This window comes from Antedon mediterranea, chromosome 2 (assembly GCF_964355755.1).
Source record: "Antedon mediterranea chromosome 2, ecAntMedi1.1, whole genome shotgun sequence".
NCBI classification, from domain to species: Eukaryota; Metazoa; Echinodermata; class Crinoidea; order Comatulida; family Antedonidae; genus Antedon; species Antedon mediterranea.
Window position 1 is genome coordinate 8,272,611 of NC_092671.1, and position 23,224 is coordinate 8,295,834.

General features: G+C 31.2%; 1 protein-coding gene across 2 annotated transcripts in view; it reads right to left on the bottom strand.

Annotated features, from left to right (window-relative positions):
• Positions 1 to 23,224, bottom strand: part of LOC140040267 (coatomer subunit zeta-1-like) — a 65,976-nt gene that overhangs the window by 20,144 nt on the left and 22,608 nt on the right. For both annotated transcript variants that reach the window (XM_072086061.1, XM_072086060.1), the window contains one exon: positions 11,132 to 11,279. In XM_072086061.1, coding sequence (XP_071942162.1) covers positions 11,132 to 11,279 — 148 coding nt within the window. The remainder of the gene's footprint in view (positions 1 to 11,131; positions 11,280 to 23,224) is intronic.

The following is a 23,224-nucleotide window of genomic DNA, read 5'->3' on the forward strand; positions in this document are numbered from 1 at the left end:
CTTTTTCAGAAGGCAACTTCTTAGTAAATAAAATCACCTTATTGAAGACTGCTATGGAATTATCATTTTGTTCTATATTTTTTTTTTTTTGTCTTATGTAGGATCGACCCACTTTTATTTCTTCATCAATAAAATGTTCGTTTACAATGAGTACATTGAGCACATGAGTAATGTAATGATACAATACAATATTTCCTCTATGTTATACACTCTTTACACTTACACGTTTTTCAATCCTTAACAATGTACGTATAATTTACCACAGAATTCTTAATTTTATAACTCTTTTTATCTCTTTCAGGCAATCAAAAAAAAAAAAAAAAAAAAAAAAAAAAAAAAGAAAGAAAAAAGTTATATTTTACTTTACCTAAATATCAATTTTATAAACGTTAATTTTATACCTTGCTAAATTGTTACGGTCCATATCTGACCACATTTTTTTTGCCTTTTCTTTATTTATTAAAAACTCACAATTGATTATATCTTCTAACTCCGCAGTGAACATTAACCATGGACATTTTTTAACAAGTCCTAGTCTGTGTTTGACTTTTTTTTTATAAACACAGAAAGTTAAAATGGAAAATATTTCATTAATTTTGACATCATATTTTCCAAGTAAAATTTTCTCCCATTCTATATTTTGTACAATATTAAGATATCATTTTTTTAATTCAAACAATAGACCCCAGTAGAAAATGTTCTTTGAAATATGTTGGAAGAATATTCAAAATAAAATTCAATAATGCACAAATTGCTATTTCTGATACTGAATTAAATATTGTAAAATCATATTCTTGATTGATCGATGTATGAATTATTGATTAAGAATTTGAACAATATTATTATTATACAATTTTAATTGACAGAAATCAATCAATCAACAACATGTAGTTTTGAATAATTTCCTACCAGACAAAAAGAAACAAAAAAGCAGGAACTTATAAATAAGGAAACACTTGAAAAGTCTTCTTAGTTTGATTTCAAAAAGTAAATAAAAGTCCCAAGTTGAAGGATATGTCTAGCCTCTTATACCTCAAAACATCCCATTAGTACAAATGGATATGCCTGCTTAGAATGGATCAAGGGCCTAGACATGCTAGAATAGTAGGCTTAGAAAAATCAAAGCAAAAGTGGTAAATTTTAAAGATGTACTGTCCTCCCAAAAACCTGAAAAATAAAGATTTAAAAAATCAGACTTTGAATAGGCCTTTTTTAATAAAGTTATTCACTTCTGTAGAAAAAACAAATCAACAAAATAATTATTTCACTTAAAAATTAAGAGAAAAGAAACGGTTAATTTTAACCAACCATTGTCTGACAGACATTTTAGGTAGTTTCTGCTTAAAATTACATTTTTTTCAGGAAAATATATATTTTTTTGGATCCAGTTATTGGTCAAAGTGAATAACTATTATGTGACATTAAAATGGCATATTCAACAAACAAATCTAAAAAAATCATTTTATAGGGGGACAATATATCTTTAACATAACATTAAATTTTTTTCACAATGAGGAAAAATTCAATTCAGAAAGTGTTTGTATAAATATCGGTTTGATAGGCACGCAATCGTACGAGTCATAACGACTGACGTCTTTGAAATATTCCGTTTAACATCGCACATTGACAAGTGTCTGTCAGACAACCTGTGAAACGTTGTCCGTTTTGAGAGATGAGCTAACAGATACAAAATGGAAAGATACGATCATTTTAACTCTGGATTACATCCAACGGTCAATACTGAAAGTTGGGGTCTTTAACAGAAAAATGATATAACCTTTTAAAACTTGCACTGTACCTCTATTGCGTCACATGAAAATATATACCAAAATTTGTTTTAATCCAATTTTTGTTCAAAGTGAATAACTAAAATATTATGTGACATTAAAATGGCCTATTCTATTTATTTAAAATATTCTCTTTCTTCCGGAGATATACAGTAATACATAATTTTACAAATTATATTCTTCATTAACTTAAAATAAATATCTAAATATGTAAACAGTTTGTTTTTAAGTATGCAATTAAATTTTATATCAAAGAGTAATTTATTGTTTCAAACACTATAAACTTTTTTTGTAAGAATATAATAATTCAAATGACTTCTATTAGGGAACACAATAGATCTGGTTTTACAGATAATCATGTCGCAATAGAGATGAAACAAGCTCACAAATGGAATTGGCAATAAACAAATCATTTTTTTTTTCCTAGGAAGAGAAATCTGAAGTACGAAAACTGATTAGGAAAAGTGGAACACTCAGAATAACCATGCGGTTTTATGAACAGTTGTTGTAACAATCTCCGTGGACAAGCAGCGTTAACCTACGGTTCCATGTTGTACCACTGGAGCCAGACGAAGTGAAAGTCCCGCTAAATGAATGATGAGCTTCGTATAAGCTACGGGGAATAGTATGCATGTTTGTTTATATGCGGGTGTTCTGTAGTTTATGTGTCGGAAAGATTAAAAACTATCTATTTAAGTTCCTGTCTTGGCAAAGCACATACATGATGGAATTATTCACATTGGTTTCTATATCGAATATTATTAATATTCTGACTCATATTGAAATGTTGTTTGGGTTATTTTTTAAATGTTTTCTGTGATATATACCTCTTGGTAAAATCATGTCATATTTTTTCTAACCTTTATTTTACCACTGTAATTCAATTCAATTCATTTATTATGACTCTTTGCACTCTTGAGTGCGCTATTTCAGTTTTTTTAATGTAATGTTTTGATGAAATGAATAATATTCTTAGAAAATACAACAAAGTATAATTTGGTCTCAAATTATGGAGGTTAAATGATGAGGTACAGTTCAGTGGCCATATTCACCAATCACACTTAAGTGAGATATTTCCCTTAAATATTACGTAATTGTATTCACTTAGATAGGAGACTTGTGTTTCTCTTAGCCTAGTGTGATTGGTATTATACAATCTTTAAAATTATAGAATATATCATCTTAAACTAGATACAATCCCGATGGTTTCAATACAACATTTATGTCTGGTATGGACGGGAGGAGGGACCTACAGTACAAATAGAGATTCACTGTTTCGAGCCACATGCACAAAGTGAAGCTGTTCAATCAGCACGAAACTGACGTCATGCATCAGTAACAAACATCATCATGTGATCTCTGCAGCAGATGAACTTAAAAGTGAAATTTTGAAATTTATCCAAACAAAAAGTATCATCTTCTAAATAATTTTCTCCCTCTAATGTCATCGATTTCCTACCAACGCAAACATCATCTCTACAGCTGTTTGACAGTAATTTTCCCCGAAATATTTCATTTTCGTTTTACCCCCACTTGATTAGCCTCATCACAGGAAGAAACGAGTGAATCTTCACTTCTTGGCTGATGTATTACGTTTTCAAGAAAACGTCTGCTTTTCTTTATGAATTTCTTAATTTAGAAAATGAACAGAGTATAAAAATAAAGAAAACCCTTGCCTTCTTCAGTAGTTTTAACACCAACAAGTACATACTATGCTGTCTACATTTACCTTACCTTAAGACAAACTATATTACTCCAACACAAACTGAAGAAATTACAAATGCTTGCAATATGACATTGATGAAAAGCAAACACAAATCATGTTGATGACATATGAGTGATTTTTACAACAAAACGTTTAAGAAGTAGGATAAAATCTTTTGAATTTAATACCAAATATAAAACTAATACTGAACTGAACAGAAGAAAAGAGCTTTAAAACAATGAGATAAAGAAAATGTAAGGACTCACTTAAAATAGGTAGGCATGTCATATATTTACTCTCATATGGCAAAGTTGCAGGTGAAGACTCAGGGGCATACACAAAACGATTCATGTCCAAAATGGTCTTATTACACAATTAGTTAGAGTTTTGAATTTAATGACAAAACCTCGGAAACAATTAACATTTTTATGCAATTTATGTAATTCATGGGATGATATCACAAGAAGTCCATCTAACATTTTTTTATTAACAAATCATATTTAAAAACCTTGGACCATGGAAAAATCTGCCACCAAATTCAAACAGAATTAAAGTATGACGTTGATAGAACAGACAGATAAATGGAAGAGAACTACAAAGAACGAAAGTTACCGTACATCATGGGACAAAGATGAAATCCAGCTGTGCATTTTTTTATACATTAGTTATTAAGGTTATCTCTTATGATTTGTGATGTCTCAATTACTTTCAATTTCTTTAAATGCTAAGGTCATAGATAAAAACAGATAGTGATTATTCAATAAATCATAAGTGTTCCTGTTTACAGCCAAAGATGAGTACAGTATTAAGTAATAATTCTCATATTTGATACATAAAAAAATTACCAAACGGTTAAGAATTAAATCGAATTGTGTACTTGATACGCAAGATGGCTTTGTAAAACTGTCAATTTAACTTCCTACTTAACTCTACTCTGTTTTTGTTGTTTTGTTTTTGATGTATCTAATATTTTAACACATTTAAATGTCCATTATCTCTATAGCTAAACATTTTTGGATATAAGTGCAATGAAATTAAATTATCGGTGGACGATTTTCTTTCTGAAGATACCACACATGACCAATTTTTAAGAGGTTAGTCCGTCATCTTGAAAATCATAATGGTGGCCACTTGCCATGGTCGAAAAAAAATGGAACCAAAGATTTTCTTGTTGGTGCCAAAAATTAACATCAAACGCCTACAAAATGACACAAGCTCCTGGACTATAATTATAAAATAGGTTAAACATTTATAAATTTTAAATCTGAAGAGATTTAATAATGTATTTCTATTAATATTTTCCAAGTACCACAAAAGTTGTTAACAGGCATCCCTCCAGATATTACTGAAAACAATTAATATGAAAATTCAGTTTTATGCATAACATTTAAATATTTTGTTTAGGAGATGTGCGGCTTTATCTTACCACAAAAATATATGAAATAAAGGCAGGTGTTGGAAATGTAATTTGCATCGGTAATTAACAAGCTAATTAATAAGATTATCTGCCACGAATTGATAACTATACAGGTGTCAAGTCAGTCAGGTGTCTAATTCAAGCGGGTCTGTGATTGGTTAATTTCTGGTTAACAGGTGGACTACCTTGAAAAACTTTCATCATTGGTTAAATTCACTGTCACATACCGAAACATTTACATGGTATTCCACAGGTGACTTTAAGGTACTGATGCTAATATTAGTATTATCATTTTATGGCTGTATTACAACCCAAGGGAACCTCTTCAGGACCCAACAAAGTGTTCCCTAAAAAAAGGGGCGTCCACTGAATAGAGGTTGGCCATAGTTTTAAAGCATATATTGCGACCTCATTCATCATTAGGAAAGTGTTCCTTTAGAATGTCCCAAATCAGGAGTGCTGAAAATAAGGCAAACCCCTGTTAAGGGACACTTTGTAGGAATTCTACTTATTTATCATTCTAACAATCGAATTTTTTTTTAAAGTGAGAAACTTATAGTAAACAAATTTGGTGCGCCAGTGAACAAAACCGACAATAATACTAAAACGACAATAAAACTAAAACATTTCTAGATTCATTCACATATTTGAATGAAACAATTTTTAAAGGATGTGTATGTATCCCATAAGGTCTGAAAATCCATAAATGACGTTTACAAAAAATACTTTTTTCCTAAACAGATTTATTTAACCACATTTGCCAAACTTTAGAGTCAGCGCATCATGTATTTGAAAATAAAAATTAGAACAGAAACCCCTCTGGACATTCTGATTATAGAATAAAGTAAGACATAGTTCCAAATTTAATAATATTCTCAGATAATTCTGAAAAACATTAAAAGTAAACGTAATGAAAATGGCATTTTATTTCTCTTCTGTAATTGAAAGAGACATATGACTAAAACCCAATTAATAAATTAGAAAAACATAACATGAATTGAGATAAGATGTTACAAATTAAATTAAATTATGGAGTAACAGAAACTATAAAGGAAAATTTGAAGTGTAGAAAAAGGATATCAGAAATATTAATATAATAATCTGTATGGGGATTTAAATTTAATATTAATTTCAAAGAACAGATAGCATTAAAGAAGCTAATGAAAACGATCATGAATGTGCTTTCTAAAAGTAAACCTGCACATCCAAAATGTATCAGGATTTACAATCAAATCTTAAACAGAATTTAATGAAAAGGAATCCAATAAAATGTTTATACAGTATTTAAAAGTACAGTATATTTAAAAAAATTCTATTATAACATTAAAATATGTTCTTTCAACAAAATTGAAGACACCTGAAACTGTATTACCCAGTACACAAATTAAAATATGAAAATTTTTTATTTATATTATTATTATTATTATATATTAAGCTTTCAAATTAATTTTTGCTAGGAAATTTCCAACATAACATGGAAACCAAGATTAGTGAATCTGGGAAGATACAGAGTAGAATATAATTTACTTTCATGTTTTTTAATGTTCATAATCTCTTTTGATATTCTATCCAGAAATGATGAATTTCCTCAAAACACTTACGGAATTAGTCAATGGAATGCAATTAACTTCACGGCAATCATGTCTTAATGTCTATGATATCATAGTTTCGCTTTTTATATTCTGTCGGCTATATAAGTATTTTATATTTTCTTTTTTTTTGATGATTAATTCCTATCAATATGACCATTAGCCCTAAAACCAACACATACTGTATTTAATAGCTCAGATTATTTGTCTTAAACGTGTTTAGTTTATACTGTTTTAAGTATTGGATTCCTTTGAAACAGCTTACTGTACCTGTACCTGTACTGTATGCTTCTAGCATGGGGCCCAAGATATATCTGATTAAATGTGTAAAATGTTTTTTTTTTTTTTTAGTAATACTATGTTTATTAAAAAATATGTTTTTTACCACCCATAACTGCATGATAATTAACACACTCATTTCAAATCAATTTTGTAATTTATTGCTTTTAAAAACTATGCTAAGCCTAAATCTGGAAATTCTTTATTATTAAAGCCTTTGAAAAGTCTGTCATCAGCTTGGCTCTTAGCCTTGGATAATCTATGGTCTATGTATCTTATTGAAGTCAGTTTATCTGTCTAGCTCTATTTCACTTCCTTTATTGTGCATATATACTCGCAGTAATGTCAGCACTATCTCTCGTACAGCTTCTGTCATGTTCAATCAACAGAAATATAAAAAAACACACAAGTGGTAATCGTCTAGCATTTTTGCTTAAGAACTAACAAACAAATTTAGTATTACAACTTTTACATATTGCAGAAAAATAATAACATCCCATGATACGTAATCGTGTGACCTTTTTATAATTGTGACCCAGATAAAAATATTATCACCCAATAGCGATTCAAGAAGTTGCAAGAGAGGTGGCAAAGGAAAACGTAAATGAAATATTGAAAGCACAAAAATTTCAATTGCTGGACATATTTTATTATTATAAATTCACTAAAAAAAAAATAGCAATAAAATATATAATGATTATTATAGATTATAGAATAATAATAGATTAAAATATGGGACAGCACTATAATTATTGAAAAAGCTTTGTTATTATAACTAGAAGTCAACTTTAGAATCTTAAATCATTTTAAAACATGAATTGTATTTCAAATCTCCAAACTAACAAGTTAAGTGATTGCTACTAACAGACAAAACATAAATAAATAACATAACATAAATATTTTAGCTCATGGGCACTTTAAAGAACCTAGTACATCTTTGAGATGAGTGGGGGGGGGGGGGGGGTGTGGGAGGGGGGGGGGGGGTACCCCGGTGTACTAGTACACACACAGCCACTGATCACTAGAGACCAGTCTTTGACTGAAGAGGTTACCCAGTATAATAAATTACAAATTCAAACAAGAATTTCCTAACTGAACTTGGTACATGGTGCCTTAACCCATCACAGAGTGGTACATAATGTTTGCATATTATAGGTTTCATGTGACCAATTCTTCCTTGCTTTTTGCCAGTCAACAAGGTTAGTAAATTGGAAACAAAAATGTAAAATGACTATGTTATCAACATCGTTATTACATGGTTTTGTATGTCAAATTTTATAAGCGGCTCTACTCAACACCATGTTTAGGAAAATCTTAGTTGTCAACACCTAGTCCCCCTGAGGCGTCTGTTCTAGATTGCCTGTGTCAAGCCTTCCTATGAAAAGCCTCAAAGGGAAGTAAACAAGCATTACAGTGGGATGATGCCCTCCAGAGGAAGTTGAAACAAGAGCATTAACCAATAGGTCCTGGTGGATGATACAGGTTTAGTGACCTTTTATAACATTAATGACCTTTTGAACTTTGACATACTGTATTGCATACTCATCTACCATACAGTGTTTATGCAGTAGTTCTTCAGACTAGTGTATGTCTAATATTTTATCTATAGTTTATCAATAATAATAATAATAATAAACTAAATTATTAAATCTAAAAAATCAAAAAACTAATCTTTTAATGTTCATTTACTTAAAGTTACATTTCCAGGCAAAAGTAACAATATTTGCTAAAAATAAAATATTCATAAATAATAATGTATATAAACTTATGAAGTACCGGTAACTAGCTATAACACTCAGTGTAATATTATGAAACTACAAAATCACACTGGCTTACTGATCTGTACAATGTACTTCAACACAATGATCATGTTTTAACTTAATTTAATTCTGTGAAAACAAGACTGACCAACAGAGTTTCACAATCTTATATGCAAATTTTAATCAGGTTTTAATTGTTAAGTAAATGTTAACTCGATTGCTGTCATATTTCGCAGCCATGTATATCTCATTACCAGTAACAAGCAGTGAGAATACGAAAAAACATTGGAGATACTTCAGAGCCTGGTCACCAGAGAAAGGTTGCCATAACAAACTTCCTCCAATTCAGTTGATGGATGAGTTGCCATGACAACCCGGCCCAACGCCGCAGATGTGTGCAACAAGATACAGCTGTATCATGAATCACTTTAAGGGTATGATTTCAATTTAGAAAACCTATTAATTGCAAGTATTTAGATGTTTAACAACTCTAAGTGAGTCAGTCAGTCAGGTGCATTTTTACTGCGGCCCGTTCTTAGAAAGGTCTTTTGTTTAGAATGCCTTGATAATAGAAAGTCCTTAACTGACGTAAAGTGTTTCCAAATAGATTATTGAGTGATGTAAGTCAGAATATTTTGAAACTACTCGGTCAATGTTATGCATATTTGTTTCCACAATAATAACTATTATTGTTAAAAAATGGAAAACTATTACTTTAGTATTACTAAAATATTGTAAAAATACAACATAAAAATTCAATTTAATTTATAACACTATACTATAATAGTAATTGAAACTGTAAAATAAAATGTAATGATTTAAATGTTTTTTTTTACATTTTAAATGAATGCTTTATTTAAATGTTATATGGTAAATTTTATGTTTATAGGAATGTTTGAAAGTGGTGAAAAATTTTACTGTTAGTTTAAAATTAAATTTAAACAAACAAATAGAAGTACAAACTTTAACTAACAATAAAATCATATGTTAACTTCTCCTAAAACATCGATTTCACTTAAGGAAATGATGTAAAATTAAAGACAGAATAGCATGTTGTGATTGGCTCATGTGCAGCGTTTGACCGATCAGAAGACCGAAAGCAACCGATACAATGTTCATTCATATTTCCCCCAAAAACTTGAAGCGTGGCCACTAGGGGGCGCCTATTCACACCATTAAAAATCACTCTGTCAGTATCAACTTCCATATATTATTGGAGACATATTAAGAGTCTTATTTGAATCAGTGTATATTGTAGTACATTACTGTACACTAAAATTTGTAATATAAGCTAAAGGAAAAAATAATTTAATAAAGAGATTACTACCAAATTTATTAATGTACTTAGTATTCATTTTTTTTTCAGGATTTCAATAAAAAGTTTAATGGAAATTTAGGCTTTACTGAATATTAATTAAATTTATATAAATATATATATAAACATCACAGGCACAGAATAAATTTTAAACAGCCCGGTGATATACTGAAATTTAATTAATTAATTTGAAACGATAAAGATGAGAAAATCTGTGCAAATGAGAAATATATATATACATTTTTTCATTTTTCCTGTATTATAATAAATATTAATTTGCAACATTTTCATAATCCATACATACAGTATCCATATCATAAACATTATCTTTTTACACTATAATTCATTAAATAGATTATTATAATTATCTAATTATTATTAATAAACTACAAATATTGATAATACCAATTTATGTATTACATATTTGATTTTGATAAATTAATTTGTTAATCAGTTAATTTGCTTGATTGAAAAATTGAAGTAAAAAAATGTAGTTAAACTTTATAGACAAAAATTGATTGTATAATTCTATTTATAATTTCATTGAGATGTCGGTCTCTGATACAATTTTAAAAGATTCCCCTGAGTCATATATTTCTGAATGAATTAAAATGATTATTAATAATAAATCATCATAAAAAATGACCTTTAAATCATCACAAAAAATATGAATGACAGGCAATATTGGAAAGGTCAATTCAATAAAATAATAAATTATTTTTTTCTGAAATTTTTTGTAATTTAAATATTGACGTATGAAACATTTGTAATTTAATAATGTTTATTTTTTACTAAACAATGAATAAAAAACAGATTCAGAGGAATTTCGTTTTAGAGTTTTGGTTTGAGCATGGACCTATATAAGTTAGACCTCTAATTTATAGGTCCATGGTTTGAGCATGGTTGCGACTTTAAACTGGCATATGATATAATACCAAGTTACAATTACAGGATGGGTAGAACTATATCATTCTTAGTCTTATTTGAGGTAAGGGAGCAGAGTAGAAACAATGGCGAGTTTAAACCCTGGCACTAAGTCAGGATTTTTTGTTTTTATTGTTTCTCTGCAGACAAACACATAACATTAACATTGAAAAAAGTTACACTATTTTAAAAAAAGGATTGAAACATAGACCATAGGAAGGATGCACAAATGTTAACCACCAACTGTCTTTCGTCTTCGTTTTTTTTTTACTTTGAAAATTTAGGGGTAAAAAGAGTAAGAAGATTAGAAGTTTAAAGCTGACATTTATCATCATAAATACTTAGTTCCACTTACCTGAGTATTTGACTAACGCTGTCATACAAGCAGTTTAGTACACTAACCAATAGGAGCTCATTGTCGGATGACCCACCAATGACATAGAAATACAAGTCCACGTTGCTACGGTAGACACATGTCATACCTTCTAACATGATAATCTCAGCTTCAAGAATAAAAGAATAACATAAATACATTACCATGTACAGTATATCATTATTCATTTTAATTAAATGACACAATGTTTCATTGAGCCATGTAATAATGGTGACTGAGCCAGAATTTGAACCAATGATTCATGTATTTGTAAAGCAAGCATGTCAACCACCAAGCCACAGTGCAACAAATCACTATGATTACATAACTAAAATTATATTCTGTAACATAGATACAATTAATAATAATCATATTGAAATAAAATATTCAAATAGTCAAAACCAATACATTCAATTTTAAATATATTAAAGGATATTTGCATAATTGAATAAGATGTAATGACCTATAAAACATATACATATTAATAACTGATTGAGTAATAAATATTAACGGAAATATGTTTAGAATGATTACTTTTTTGAAATTCCATAAATCAAACTTTATGTGAAAATAAGTGTGATGTGCCCATATAGACATGATGTCATATCACAATCATAGTTGGGCTTTTCACTGCCATATTTTGGCACATCAAAATTGTTGTTGTCAAACTACTTTGATAGTGTAGACAGAACTTAAAGAGGAACTACTGCTACTGAGATTGTGGCTTAATACAACCCAGAAATATTGTTTACGCATTTAGTAGGGTATTTGGTGCTGAATAGGTTTTCCACTCCAGTTCTACGACGTAGAAGAGGAGGATCCCATATGTATGTATGTATGTATAATATTTTTAAAAAAATTAAAAAGTGAATGCATTTAAAAGATAGATGCATTTGAAGAGTAGCCAATGTTTTTCACTTGATTGTACAGTATATTTCAAAATAATTTCTTAAAATTTCTATTTATTATCTTTTAACCATTATTAAGCTGAATCTCGATCTAGAACTTAGACTAGAATTAAACACACATACTGCATTTACAATTTCCATCCAAATAGTAAATAAATAAATAAATAAATAGCAGAAAACTCTAAAAACGTTATTTATTTACAGTAGTAAATTGCTAGACATACCACCCACCAGAGTGTTCAAGACCAAGATATGCCGATGGCGTAACATGAATCAGCCATGCATGCAATATGTTTTACCACAAGTTAGTGTTATAATTTGTGGGAGCAAAAACTGTGACGGATGGAAAGATAGTAGACAGTGTACAATGATAAGATCAACACAAATTACATAAGCTTAGCATTACTTAAAAAGGATTGGGGTAGACTATACAGTCTGTGATTGACGATAAGTTTATAATAACTACAAGAAAAAAAACAGAAAATAAAATCAAATTTACTACATGTATATGATGTCTAATATTCAGTATGATACAGTGGTTGAATCTTGTGTGCCGATTCACAGTACTGTACCGTATCATAGGCTGATTCTGTGATATATTGTCATAATACAGTGTTGGGGAGAGAGGTGAATCTGGGTTGTTAGTAATACAACTTTTTTCCACTCATTACTATTACAGCAGTTAAAAAATACAGTATAATTACTACTAGTAAAATATTCTTCTACAAAAATTATTGAATACAAACAAATATTATTGTGATATTAACAGTCTGACGGTAGTTTACACTTTAATCTTATATGTTTCATGATTTGTATTATAAATAATTTTTTATTTGAAAATAAATGCATGATTTGGAAGCAGCCCAAACAATTATTTTGTGACATAACACTAACAGTTCTAAAATTCTTGAGTTTAAAAATATATCGTACGTTAAAAGAAAAAGTGTAATCATTGAATTGATTGATCCACTAGAGATACTAGGTGATACTTGATGATAAAAGTGATATCAATAATTGATTGATTGATGGATGGATTAATTACCAATAAACTGAAAGGCTATAAACATCTGTTAAGTCTATCAGTTTATACTTTTATAAACACTATATATCTTTAGGTCTAAAGATTTCCAAGAATTCATTACGTTAAATCTAAAATTTTATATTTCAAATCAAAACAACCTGTTATGGTCGTTTGAAATGTATTATTCTTGGAAAACCAAATGGACTATAAATTTTAAAAAGGCAATGCTTACATTGAAAATGCAAGGGGTCTGTGGATATATTTAAGTCTGTATATGCTGTGAACAACTCCCTGCTGTGAAGAATTGGAGTGAGAAAAGAAGAGGATGGAGAGAGAGACAAGGCGAGATGGAATTCTGTTGATTCTTACATGAGGGAAATACAGTAGATAAAGTCAGCAGAAGTAGAATAGCATGGTCACTGTGCCTCACGGTAAACTGTGGGGCTCTGGTTCAATACCTTCACTGCTCTTTCTGACAATGGTCAGAATTTTTTGTTTCAAAACAAAAATTGAAAAAATTAGCTGTAATACTTTAATAACATGTGTTTTTTCTCGAATTCTAAAAAATTCAAAGTTGCCCAGAAAATGGATTGAACTTCTGTATACATAATTTCATGTATACTTTTACGTATGTTAATTTATATCAGTATAGCCATATAATGCTTTTTCACTCCAGTTGAAAACCGACGGTTTTCCGACGGCATTATTATGTGCGACATGTGGTATAGATTTTTTACTTACTTAAATTTATTTATTAGAATATTGTTATGTGTTATGATATGCACTTTGTTCTGAAATAAAAGTGAATTGAATTGAAATACAAGTTGTGTTTGCAAAACAGAGATATTTAATTAAAATTAACATTTTAAAGGTTTTTTTGTGATGCGGGTGGTCCTTCATTGTCTGCTGTCTCAAGATGATGTTTTGGTTTTCTTAAACTGGTTTTTTTGTGATGTGGTTGGTATTTCATTGTCTGCTGTCACCTCTACTATAGTTAAACTATGATCTCTATGATTCATGCTTATTATGTACTGTTCTTAAAGGGGTTTAGCTTTGTTTGACAACCACCCTAATCATACACTACTACTAATACTACATAATCTTGTACAGTACATGTTATAAATTCAGAATGGCAAATAAACAAGTCACCACTGGACACAGCATGAAAAGGACATGTGCGATGAATCATACGCATTGTGGGCTGATGGGGGCATTTGGTTTGCTTAACAACCTTCCCAACACCACCCTACTAAACACTACAGAATCTTGTATCTATTGTAATGTTATAGATTTGTTGCAAATAAACAATCCACAAGTTACCGCTCAGCACAGCATGATCTTCCACAGCTACTTATAAACTTGAAACGGATAAGTGCGATACACACGCACTATCCCAACGGAGGTATTACGCTATCAATGAAAACATATGAACTGTTGAACTAGGCCTAGGCCCTTGTCTCCTGTGGGGGGAACCATAGCTTGCTCCCTGGCACAAGGGACTGCTGTAAGACAGACAGCTGTAGTCAGACCTGTTGCCAGGAAAGTCTAATCGCCCCATTAACCGTAATATCTTCATGTGCATATGTATCATCTAGATTTCATAAAGTTGATTATGATTAAGGACAAGAATTAAATATTGTGATTCATAATGTGCTAAATAAATATTTTTTTAAGTGAAGCTTTTTATGGCTGTTATGATTGACAGCATGGCCATCAACATTATGTACAATACAATAAAGAACAAAGATGAAACTCAAATTCACCTATTATATCTTGAAAAAGTTCTACATCTGTGTAATAGAAAAACGTAAACATCAAAGAAATATGTCACAGTTTACACAAGTTAGTGGAATTGTGTAAGCATGGGGAACATTCCACAAGGTTAAATACACTATTGAGAATTTAAACTAAAAAACGACAATACCTGTCGCAATTGATTAACTTAACTAACAAAACCAAATGACTGTTATGTCTGGTACATTTGTGAAAACTCTGGAGGAAGAAATACAATTTGTATACTGGAAAAAGATAAAGAGAGATTTTAAAGACTGTTTTGGGGAAGACTATGCTCTCTACTGTATGCAGAGTTAATTTTGTCAGAATTGTTTAAGTTTCTTTTACCTAAGAAGACTGGGAAAAAAACCTCAGACTGAAAAAAAAGACAACTGAATTCAGGAGAAGTGAAGGAAGTCAAGTCACTTTGGTGGGCACGTACCAGATTTGAGTGAATAACTAAGGGTATGTTCAGACCTACGGAGTTATGCTTTCGTATCACAGCCAAGGTCATATTTTAATGAGCGTCGTAAGAGCAAAGTGTTCAGATTCATTGCAACGAAGTTGCGTTACAAACGAATATGATGTCACTCGCTGGCGATTAACCAAACTCTAACGCACGCATAGACCTACCTTCGTTGTTATTAAAAGTAGGCCTAGTAGTGGTTGGTTTTGGAGTTACAGGCCTAGACCGAACACTTGGGCTCGGCATTATCGATTGGTTGTCAGGCATACCAACCAGCCGATCGTTTTGGGGTTTGGGTTTATATTTGGTCTATGACCTAAAATATCATTTATGGCAGAAAAATGTTCAAATCCCATACTTGCACCGCGGCTCCAGATTTATTTACTCGGTCTTTCGCCGCTTTATACGACGACCCCTTCAATTTCGTTTGGATATTAAATCCTTCTTTATGAGGATGGCCCATCTGCTAAACGTGTCCGCCATGTCGTTGAACACAGACATCTTGTTGCCGGTGCTTTTACGCCAGTTTTTCACTTCCAACCGATCTCTGAACTCAGGGCTTCCCCACAATGAAATAAGGTATTTTACTTCGGTTTCTCGCCAATGCGCACGCTTCGATGACATTTTAAAATAATTAATATAATAATATTAATAATAATAATACTGTATAGTGTAAAAACAAAAGGTATGATTTTTTTCGCACGTTCACCGATCACAACAAATAGATCAGCTTGGCTATACGATGAGGAGCGCATGTCACGATGTGATGTGGCGAATATTGTAATTTGATTGGCTAGATATCTAACCTAGGTCATATTCATCGATGCGTGACTTTCGTATTGTAAGCGACGTCCACTAAACTCATACCTTGAGCTTTCGTAGCGTACGAAATATCAGTGTCGTACGAGGTGGCTTCCACTAATCTTTTCCTGGTTCAGACCTATGGACTTGTACGCCGCGTACAATACGAAACCATAACTCCGTAGGTCTGAACAGGCCCTAAGCCTAAATATGATATTCAATATTGTTGTCATTCATCCTCAAAGATCTAATTAACCAAACAACTGGCAGACAAAGACAATAACAGATAGGTCATGTATAGACGTATTCAACGAACTGACTTCAAGTATCTAAGCACTTAAAAAGATTAAATATTTATATTCTTTGAAAAGTAACATACTTCAGAATGCCAACAATTCATATCCTCACAGCTGGACTCTAGACGTATATTTATCTTGCGACAACATTATGGAGGATGATGATATATAAGTATGTCAATAGATAGTAAATTTAAAACCATAACAGTTAGTAAAAAATGTACTTAGACCTACATTAAAAAAAAATTCAGATATCTGTCACTGTATATTCTGTTACTGTATCATTTAGCTAAGACAAGATTTTTTTGGCGACTGAAAATAAAAAACCTTAACAGTTTTCTTTGAATTGAATACAGTTTTTTTGGAAAATTAATTACTACACTGTTCTTCCTATAAAGAAAGAAGAGTGGAATCTCAAATTGTGTAGAGATTTTGAGAGTAACATATTCTCAGGAATGTTTCCTAATCCTATTGGTTATTACTAACTGCATACAGTATACGCAGTCCTAAAAATGGTTGGTTTAATTCCACGGACTACAAACTAATCATTAATGCATATAAATACTATAAACCGTATATCTAATTTAAACAAAATGCTAGGGATGAATAGGGGTCTACCCCGGTTTACTAATTCATGAATCAACAAGAAAGCATTAGCAGCATTGACATGACCCTTAGTGGAGACGGAGAAGGATGTAGTTGAAAAGTGTAAGATCCAAGTCCATAGCTCAATGAGAAATGATCGTTAGAAAGGTGCTACACAAAAGGACATCATCCTCATAAATGGAGCCTAAATACTTCCTGACCGGTCTACTCCGATTTACTAATTCATGAACCAACAAGAAAGCATTAGCAGCATTGACATGACCCTTAGTGGAGACGGAGAAGGATGTAGTTGAAAAGTGTAAGATCTAAGTCCATAGCTCAATGAGAAATGATCGTTAGAAAGGCTCTAAACAAATGGACATCATCCTCATAAATGGAGCCTAAATACTTCCTGACCGGTCTACCTTGGTTTACTAATTCATGAACCAACAAGAAAGCATTAGCAGCATTGACATGACCCTTAGTGGAGACGGAGAAGGATGTAGTTGAGAAGTGTAAGATCTAAGTCCATAGCTCAATGAGAAATGATCGTTAGAAAGGCTCTAAACAAATGGACATTATCATCTTCATAAATGGAGCCTAAATACTTCCTGACCGGTCTACCTTGGTTTACTAATTCATGAACCAACAAGCATTAGCAGCATTGACATGACCCTTAGTGGAGACGGAGAAGGATGTAGTTGAAAAGTGTAAGATCTAAGTCCATAGCTCAATGAGAAATGATTGTTAGAAAGGCTCTAAACAAATGGACATTATCATCCTCATAAATGGAGCCTAAATACTGTACTTACTGACCTAGCGAAACTTGTGTCGAAAAACAGAAAATAATAACCTGACAAAAAGAATTAAAATACACTATATATTTGGAGTCAACCTTGACCTAGGTACAACACAATGCTATATTCATTTTTTAAACAAGATCTATCATCACGAATAAAATCATTGGACAGTCATGACTAATGCAAATTAATTTGATGAATGATTTACTACAGTTACAACTTTTACTAAATTTCTTTAAGACTCTTTGCTTATGTTAAATACAAATCAGAATATATGATGAATAAATGAATATAGTTTCATCAGGGAGTTACAACTCCCTGGTTTCATGGTAGATAAAAGATACATACAGATACATATTTCAGTACCAAATATTTTTTTCCCCATTTTTGCTTTTATGGGTCTTGGGACCTGGGTGTGGTTAGAAGGTGTAACTGCCAAGAGCTTCATTGAATGATAACGATTGGCTACAGGAATATAATAGAAATGGAATCTTCATAATAAAATCACCATTATCTATTTTATAAGCGCATTATAAAAATGGCACACAACCTACACTTTTAAGGTTTTAATTATAAAAATAACCCAAAACATAATCATTAAATGCCAATGACCAGAATGATCTAAATACAATGTTTTTGTTACACAAAGTGACTATGTTCATAATTTAATCAGTTTTAACACTGATTGACTTGTAAAACAATGCAACCTGCTGTTAATAAGTATTACAACATAAAAAAAAAAACATTTACTCATATCCCTAAACGGCGGTACATTCAAGACACTTTCTCATGCCAGCATCTTCATATTTTAACCAATAGAGGGCATTGTTTGATATATAAGAGCATTTATAATCTTGATTAGTTTTCCACCAGACCAAAGAATAACTTCCAATTTACAAAATACCCTGCAAAAAGGTTGTTTTATATCAAAAAAATGTCCCTAAATATTAAGTCATATGCCTAACATTATATGATGATTATGATGATGATCTATGATCAAAATGAAATTAATATACCTCCTTATTGGCAAGCTGTACCCTCTATTATATGACATTTTTTAATATATAATTTACATAGTATAATTGGCACAATTTGATTTAGATCAACCTCAGCCCTAATAGTGATGATGACAGATATTGACAGATAGGTTAATTCATAACATATTCCAGCAAAATTGGTTTTAAATTTCAAGGAAACATTTATTACCTATATAACAGAAAAAAAAAACTTTCATTAATACTATAGTTTGACAGTTTATGAGATGTCATTGGTTTTTTTTTTTTTACTGAAGCGATGATAGGATGTACTGGTGATGGTGCTGGAGTTTGGAGATTTTGATTTTGGCTTGTCTCAAATTTAAAATATGCATGCACCTATACTAACACTACTACCTACTAGGCCTGTTTATACTATGCACGAAAAAAAAACACGACGATAGATATATATACATTTTCCCTACACAAAACAAAAGTTAAAAAGTTTGTTATTCTAAAACTAAATGTTAAATGATTTAAACTGTTTTTGATGAAAATAGGGAATTGTAAATAGCATGCAAATATTTGTTTTTACCATAATTAGCTGGTTTACTCAAAAACTGATTTCCTTAAATAAATATTTATGAATCTATTGGTACTGAAAATGTGATTTAAAACTCAAACTAACAAGGCCAACAGCCATTAAGTCGTGTGCTACAATGCATAGTGATACCGGACCGACAGACCGACAGACATGTTTAAAAATGTTGAAATGTTTAAAAACATTTATATTTTTTAAATTTACACGTGCGTAGCCTGTCACTTTTGACGTGCTCGTATAACATAATTTCGAGTTGAAAAGTAAGTCAAGAAAACAGAAATCGGGCAAAAAGAGTGCGCAATAACATTTGACGCGCAGTGCGCGCGCAAAAATCTGCGCACTCATGGCAATTTTGTAAATGCTTAAAATTGCCTGAAACGTACTCTTATTTCATCGAAAATAAATTTTGAAAATTGTAAGCGCGGGTAGGCATGCGTTACATGCGCTACGCACGTAATTGTATTGCCATATGATGATTTATGCCCTGAAATTGATGAGTACCAAATTTTATTTAATTGTGATTCATGGTTGTGAAGATATGATTATAAACGTGATTTCGTTAAATCGTGCGTAGACCGCGTAATTTTTTATTGCGCACCATGAAAACATAACCACATCGATTCCTGGCCATAAGGAATATACTGTGAAAAATTGACTAGATTAAACTGATATCAAGATAAGGTCAGAAAGCGATAAAACGCATAGTGATACCGGACCGACAGACAGACAGACCGACCGACCGACATAGTGAACTATAGAGTCGCGTCCACGCGACTAAAAATTAACACATAACCTCAAGAAAATGGTGACAATATCATTTACAAGACAAGTCTACCGCCCTCAATAATAGATAATGTGCTCATTATTTCATCACCTGAAAATGAATCGCACATTCTACCATGCATTCATTTCACATTCCCATGATAATTGGAAATCCACAGAGGAACAAAATGATCAAAACTTCTTGGAGACCTTACACTATACAGAGACTCTTGTCAATCAGCTTTTTGGTTGTAATCTTAGCTGTAACTACAACAAGATGAAGAGACTACTCTTATAGATAAACATCAGTTCTCAAATAGGGACTAGTAACGTGGCCAATGTTGCTTATCTTTACTATATCCATCTTGGCAATTGCGATGAAAGACTATTGTAGGGGTTTCTTGAACAATTTGGAAAATAATCTTAAACATGTGTAACAGGTTTATTGATATTCTGTCCTTGATAATGTACGGAGGAAGTTGTTACCTAAATTGTACAAAAACTTGTTCCAAAAATCATTCACTTATTTCTACTTATTGAATTTTATTTTTGTCATTTTCTTGATAAACTGCAGAACTGTTTCAAAATACCTCACATGAAAAAAATATTTGAACCAATCACCACCTATTAAAAAATGTAGAAACATACGTGTCTGTGACTGCTATGCTAATTGTATGCAAGTATCTATTGTTCAATAGCAATAGACTAACAGCAACCATGTAACAAATTCTCATACTATCGTGGTGTTGAATAGAAGGTAAGGCTGACAATTTTTCATCTTTATCGTTGACACAATCATCATGTTGATTATCACGGAACTAGTTGGTGTGGTGGCAGTATTCACAGCTGGTTTTGGGTTTAGTTTTGGTTGTTTGGATTTATTTCTTTATTTTATTTTTTTAATTGCGCTGATAAAAAAAATCTTTAAATTTAAAATAAAAACAGAAATTGAAGACGATTATATTATTCCTGGCAGTATTTTTGTACAATGTATGGTTTGGCCTTTTGGTAGTAAAATGCACTACTGTATAATATGGTTATCGTATATAGAACAATTCTGAACAACAATCCTCAAAATAATAAAGACATAAAAAAAAATCTTTAAATTTAAAATAAAAACAGAAATTGAAGACGATTATATTATTCCTGGCAGTATTTTTGTACAATGTATGGTTTGGCCTTTTGGTAGTAAAATGCACTACTGTATAATGTGGTTATCGTATATAGAACAATTCTGAACAACAATCCTCAAAATAATAAAGACATAAAAAAAAATCTTTAAATTTAAAATAAAAACAGAAATTGAAGACAATTATATTATTCCTAATGTGGTTATCGTATATAGAACAATTCTAAACAACAATCCTCAAAATAATAAAGACATAAAAAAAAATCTTTAAATTTAAAATAAAAACAGAAATTGAAGACGATTATATTATTCCTGGCAGTATTTTTGTACAATGTATGGTTTGGCCTTTTGGTAGTAAAATGCACTACTGTATAATATGGTTACCGTATATAGAACAATTCTGAACCACAATCCTCAAAATAATGAAGACATAAGAACTAAAACAAAATGATTACATTTCTTTTCCCGATTAGCATCAATGCTTCTCATGGGGATTCCCTTCATTGGACATTAGTTTCTTGAACCTATGCCAATCTTCGAGGTCCTTGTTTTCACTATTCTGCTCTATATGTCGATCAAAACCAGTTTGCTATTACACAAGAGGATAATACAATAATAACCTTTCTAAATCTAAACTTTGGATTTCCAAAATGTGTTATAAAATAGATGTTCATCATTAGAAAACGAGACCTCTAACAATTAGAGACATTGAATAAGATATTTTGATATCACTAGACAACTTGTCCATGTCTTTACACGCAACTGCCAATCACATACGCATCAAAGTCAACACGTGTGTGCACGTTGTTCAGTTCAACGTCTTTTTTAGAACAAGTTGTTGAGTTTTAGAAGCTGTGAACTTTCAATATTATTAAATTAAGCAAACTTGAGAAAACTAACACAATTTTTGTTCCTCTTTTATGCTTTCTATTTTATAAACTTGTGAAACTAATTTAAAAGCAAGGCTAACCTGGCGCCCCAGGTCCACTGGCATAAGTAAAAATAAAAGTGTCCGTCAAATATCGTTTTACGCAGGTTTCTATTATCCAGGACTATTAGGACAGTAAAAGGGGTGCAGTTCAGATCCACAACTTCCCTAATAAATTTAACATAAAAAATTAATCCAATTTGATTTATTTACTTCTACCAAGACCAACAAAATCATCACATTCCATCAGCCTATCAAAGCTTAGGATCTAATAGGAAAACGTTGAATTATGTATCCACCATAATTAATGTATTAAATAATATAAATAAGTACTGGCAAGCACATACAGTAGTTCATAGTTACTGTACTATGATATTAATTAAAGAAACTTAGAAGTACTTAAAAGCATGATCAATCTAATATGCTGACAATTTCAACTTGAAGCATTAATTCAGTGAGAATGCAAGAATTAACAAGAAAAACTGAATTGTGTATTAGAATATGCCCTTGACCCTTCCCTGTCTCATCAATTAGCAAGTAAATAATTAATACAGCTCGCCAGCAGATCAGGACTAAGTAATATTTAAGTATCTACACATCATTAATCATTAACATATCCTATATTGAAGGTTGGCATTTTACTTTAGTTTTGTTCTGCATAAACAATTTTCGCACTACCCCTTTCCCATCTCCCCCTCCCCCCAGAGAGCAACCAGCCTACGTCTCAGTACATCAGCACATATTTGAAGTTTATACAATACATAGTTTAAAATATAACAGACCTTGTTATTTTGCATAGGTTCCGGTCATGACACGCACGAATGAACACAAAATGAAAGATACTAACAAGAATCATATAACAGGGAGGGACTCTCAAATTTTGATGTTTTAATTTAAAAGAATTTTGTAAAAACTAAGCGAATAATAATTAGCATATTGAGGAGTTAACGGGCATTTGTAACAGTGCTATGACATATAGGTGTGAAGTACCCATTGGATGACTATTGTCAGTGTCACGCATAATTATACTG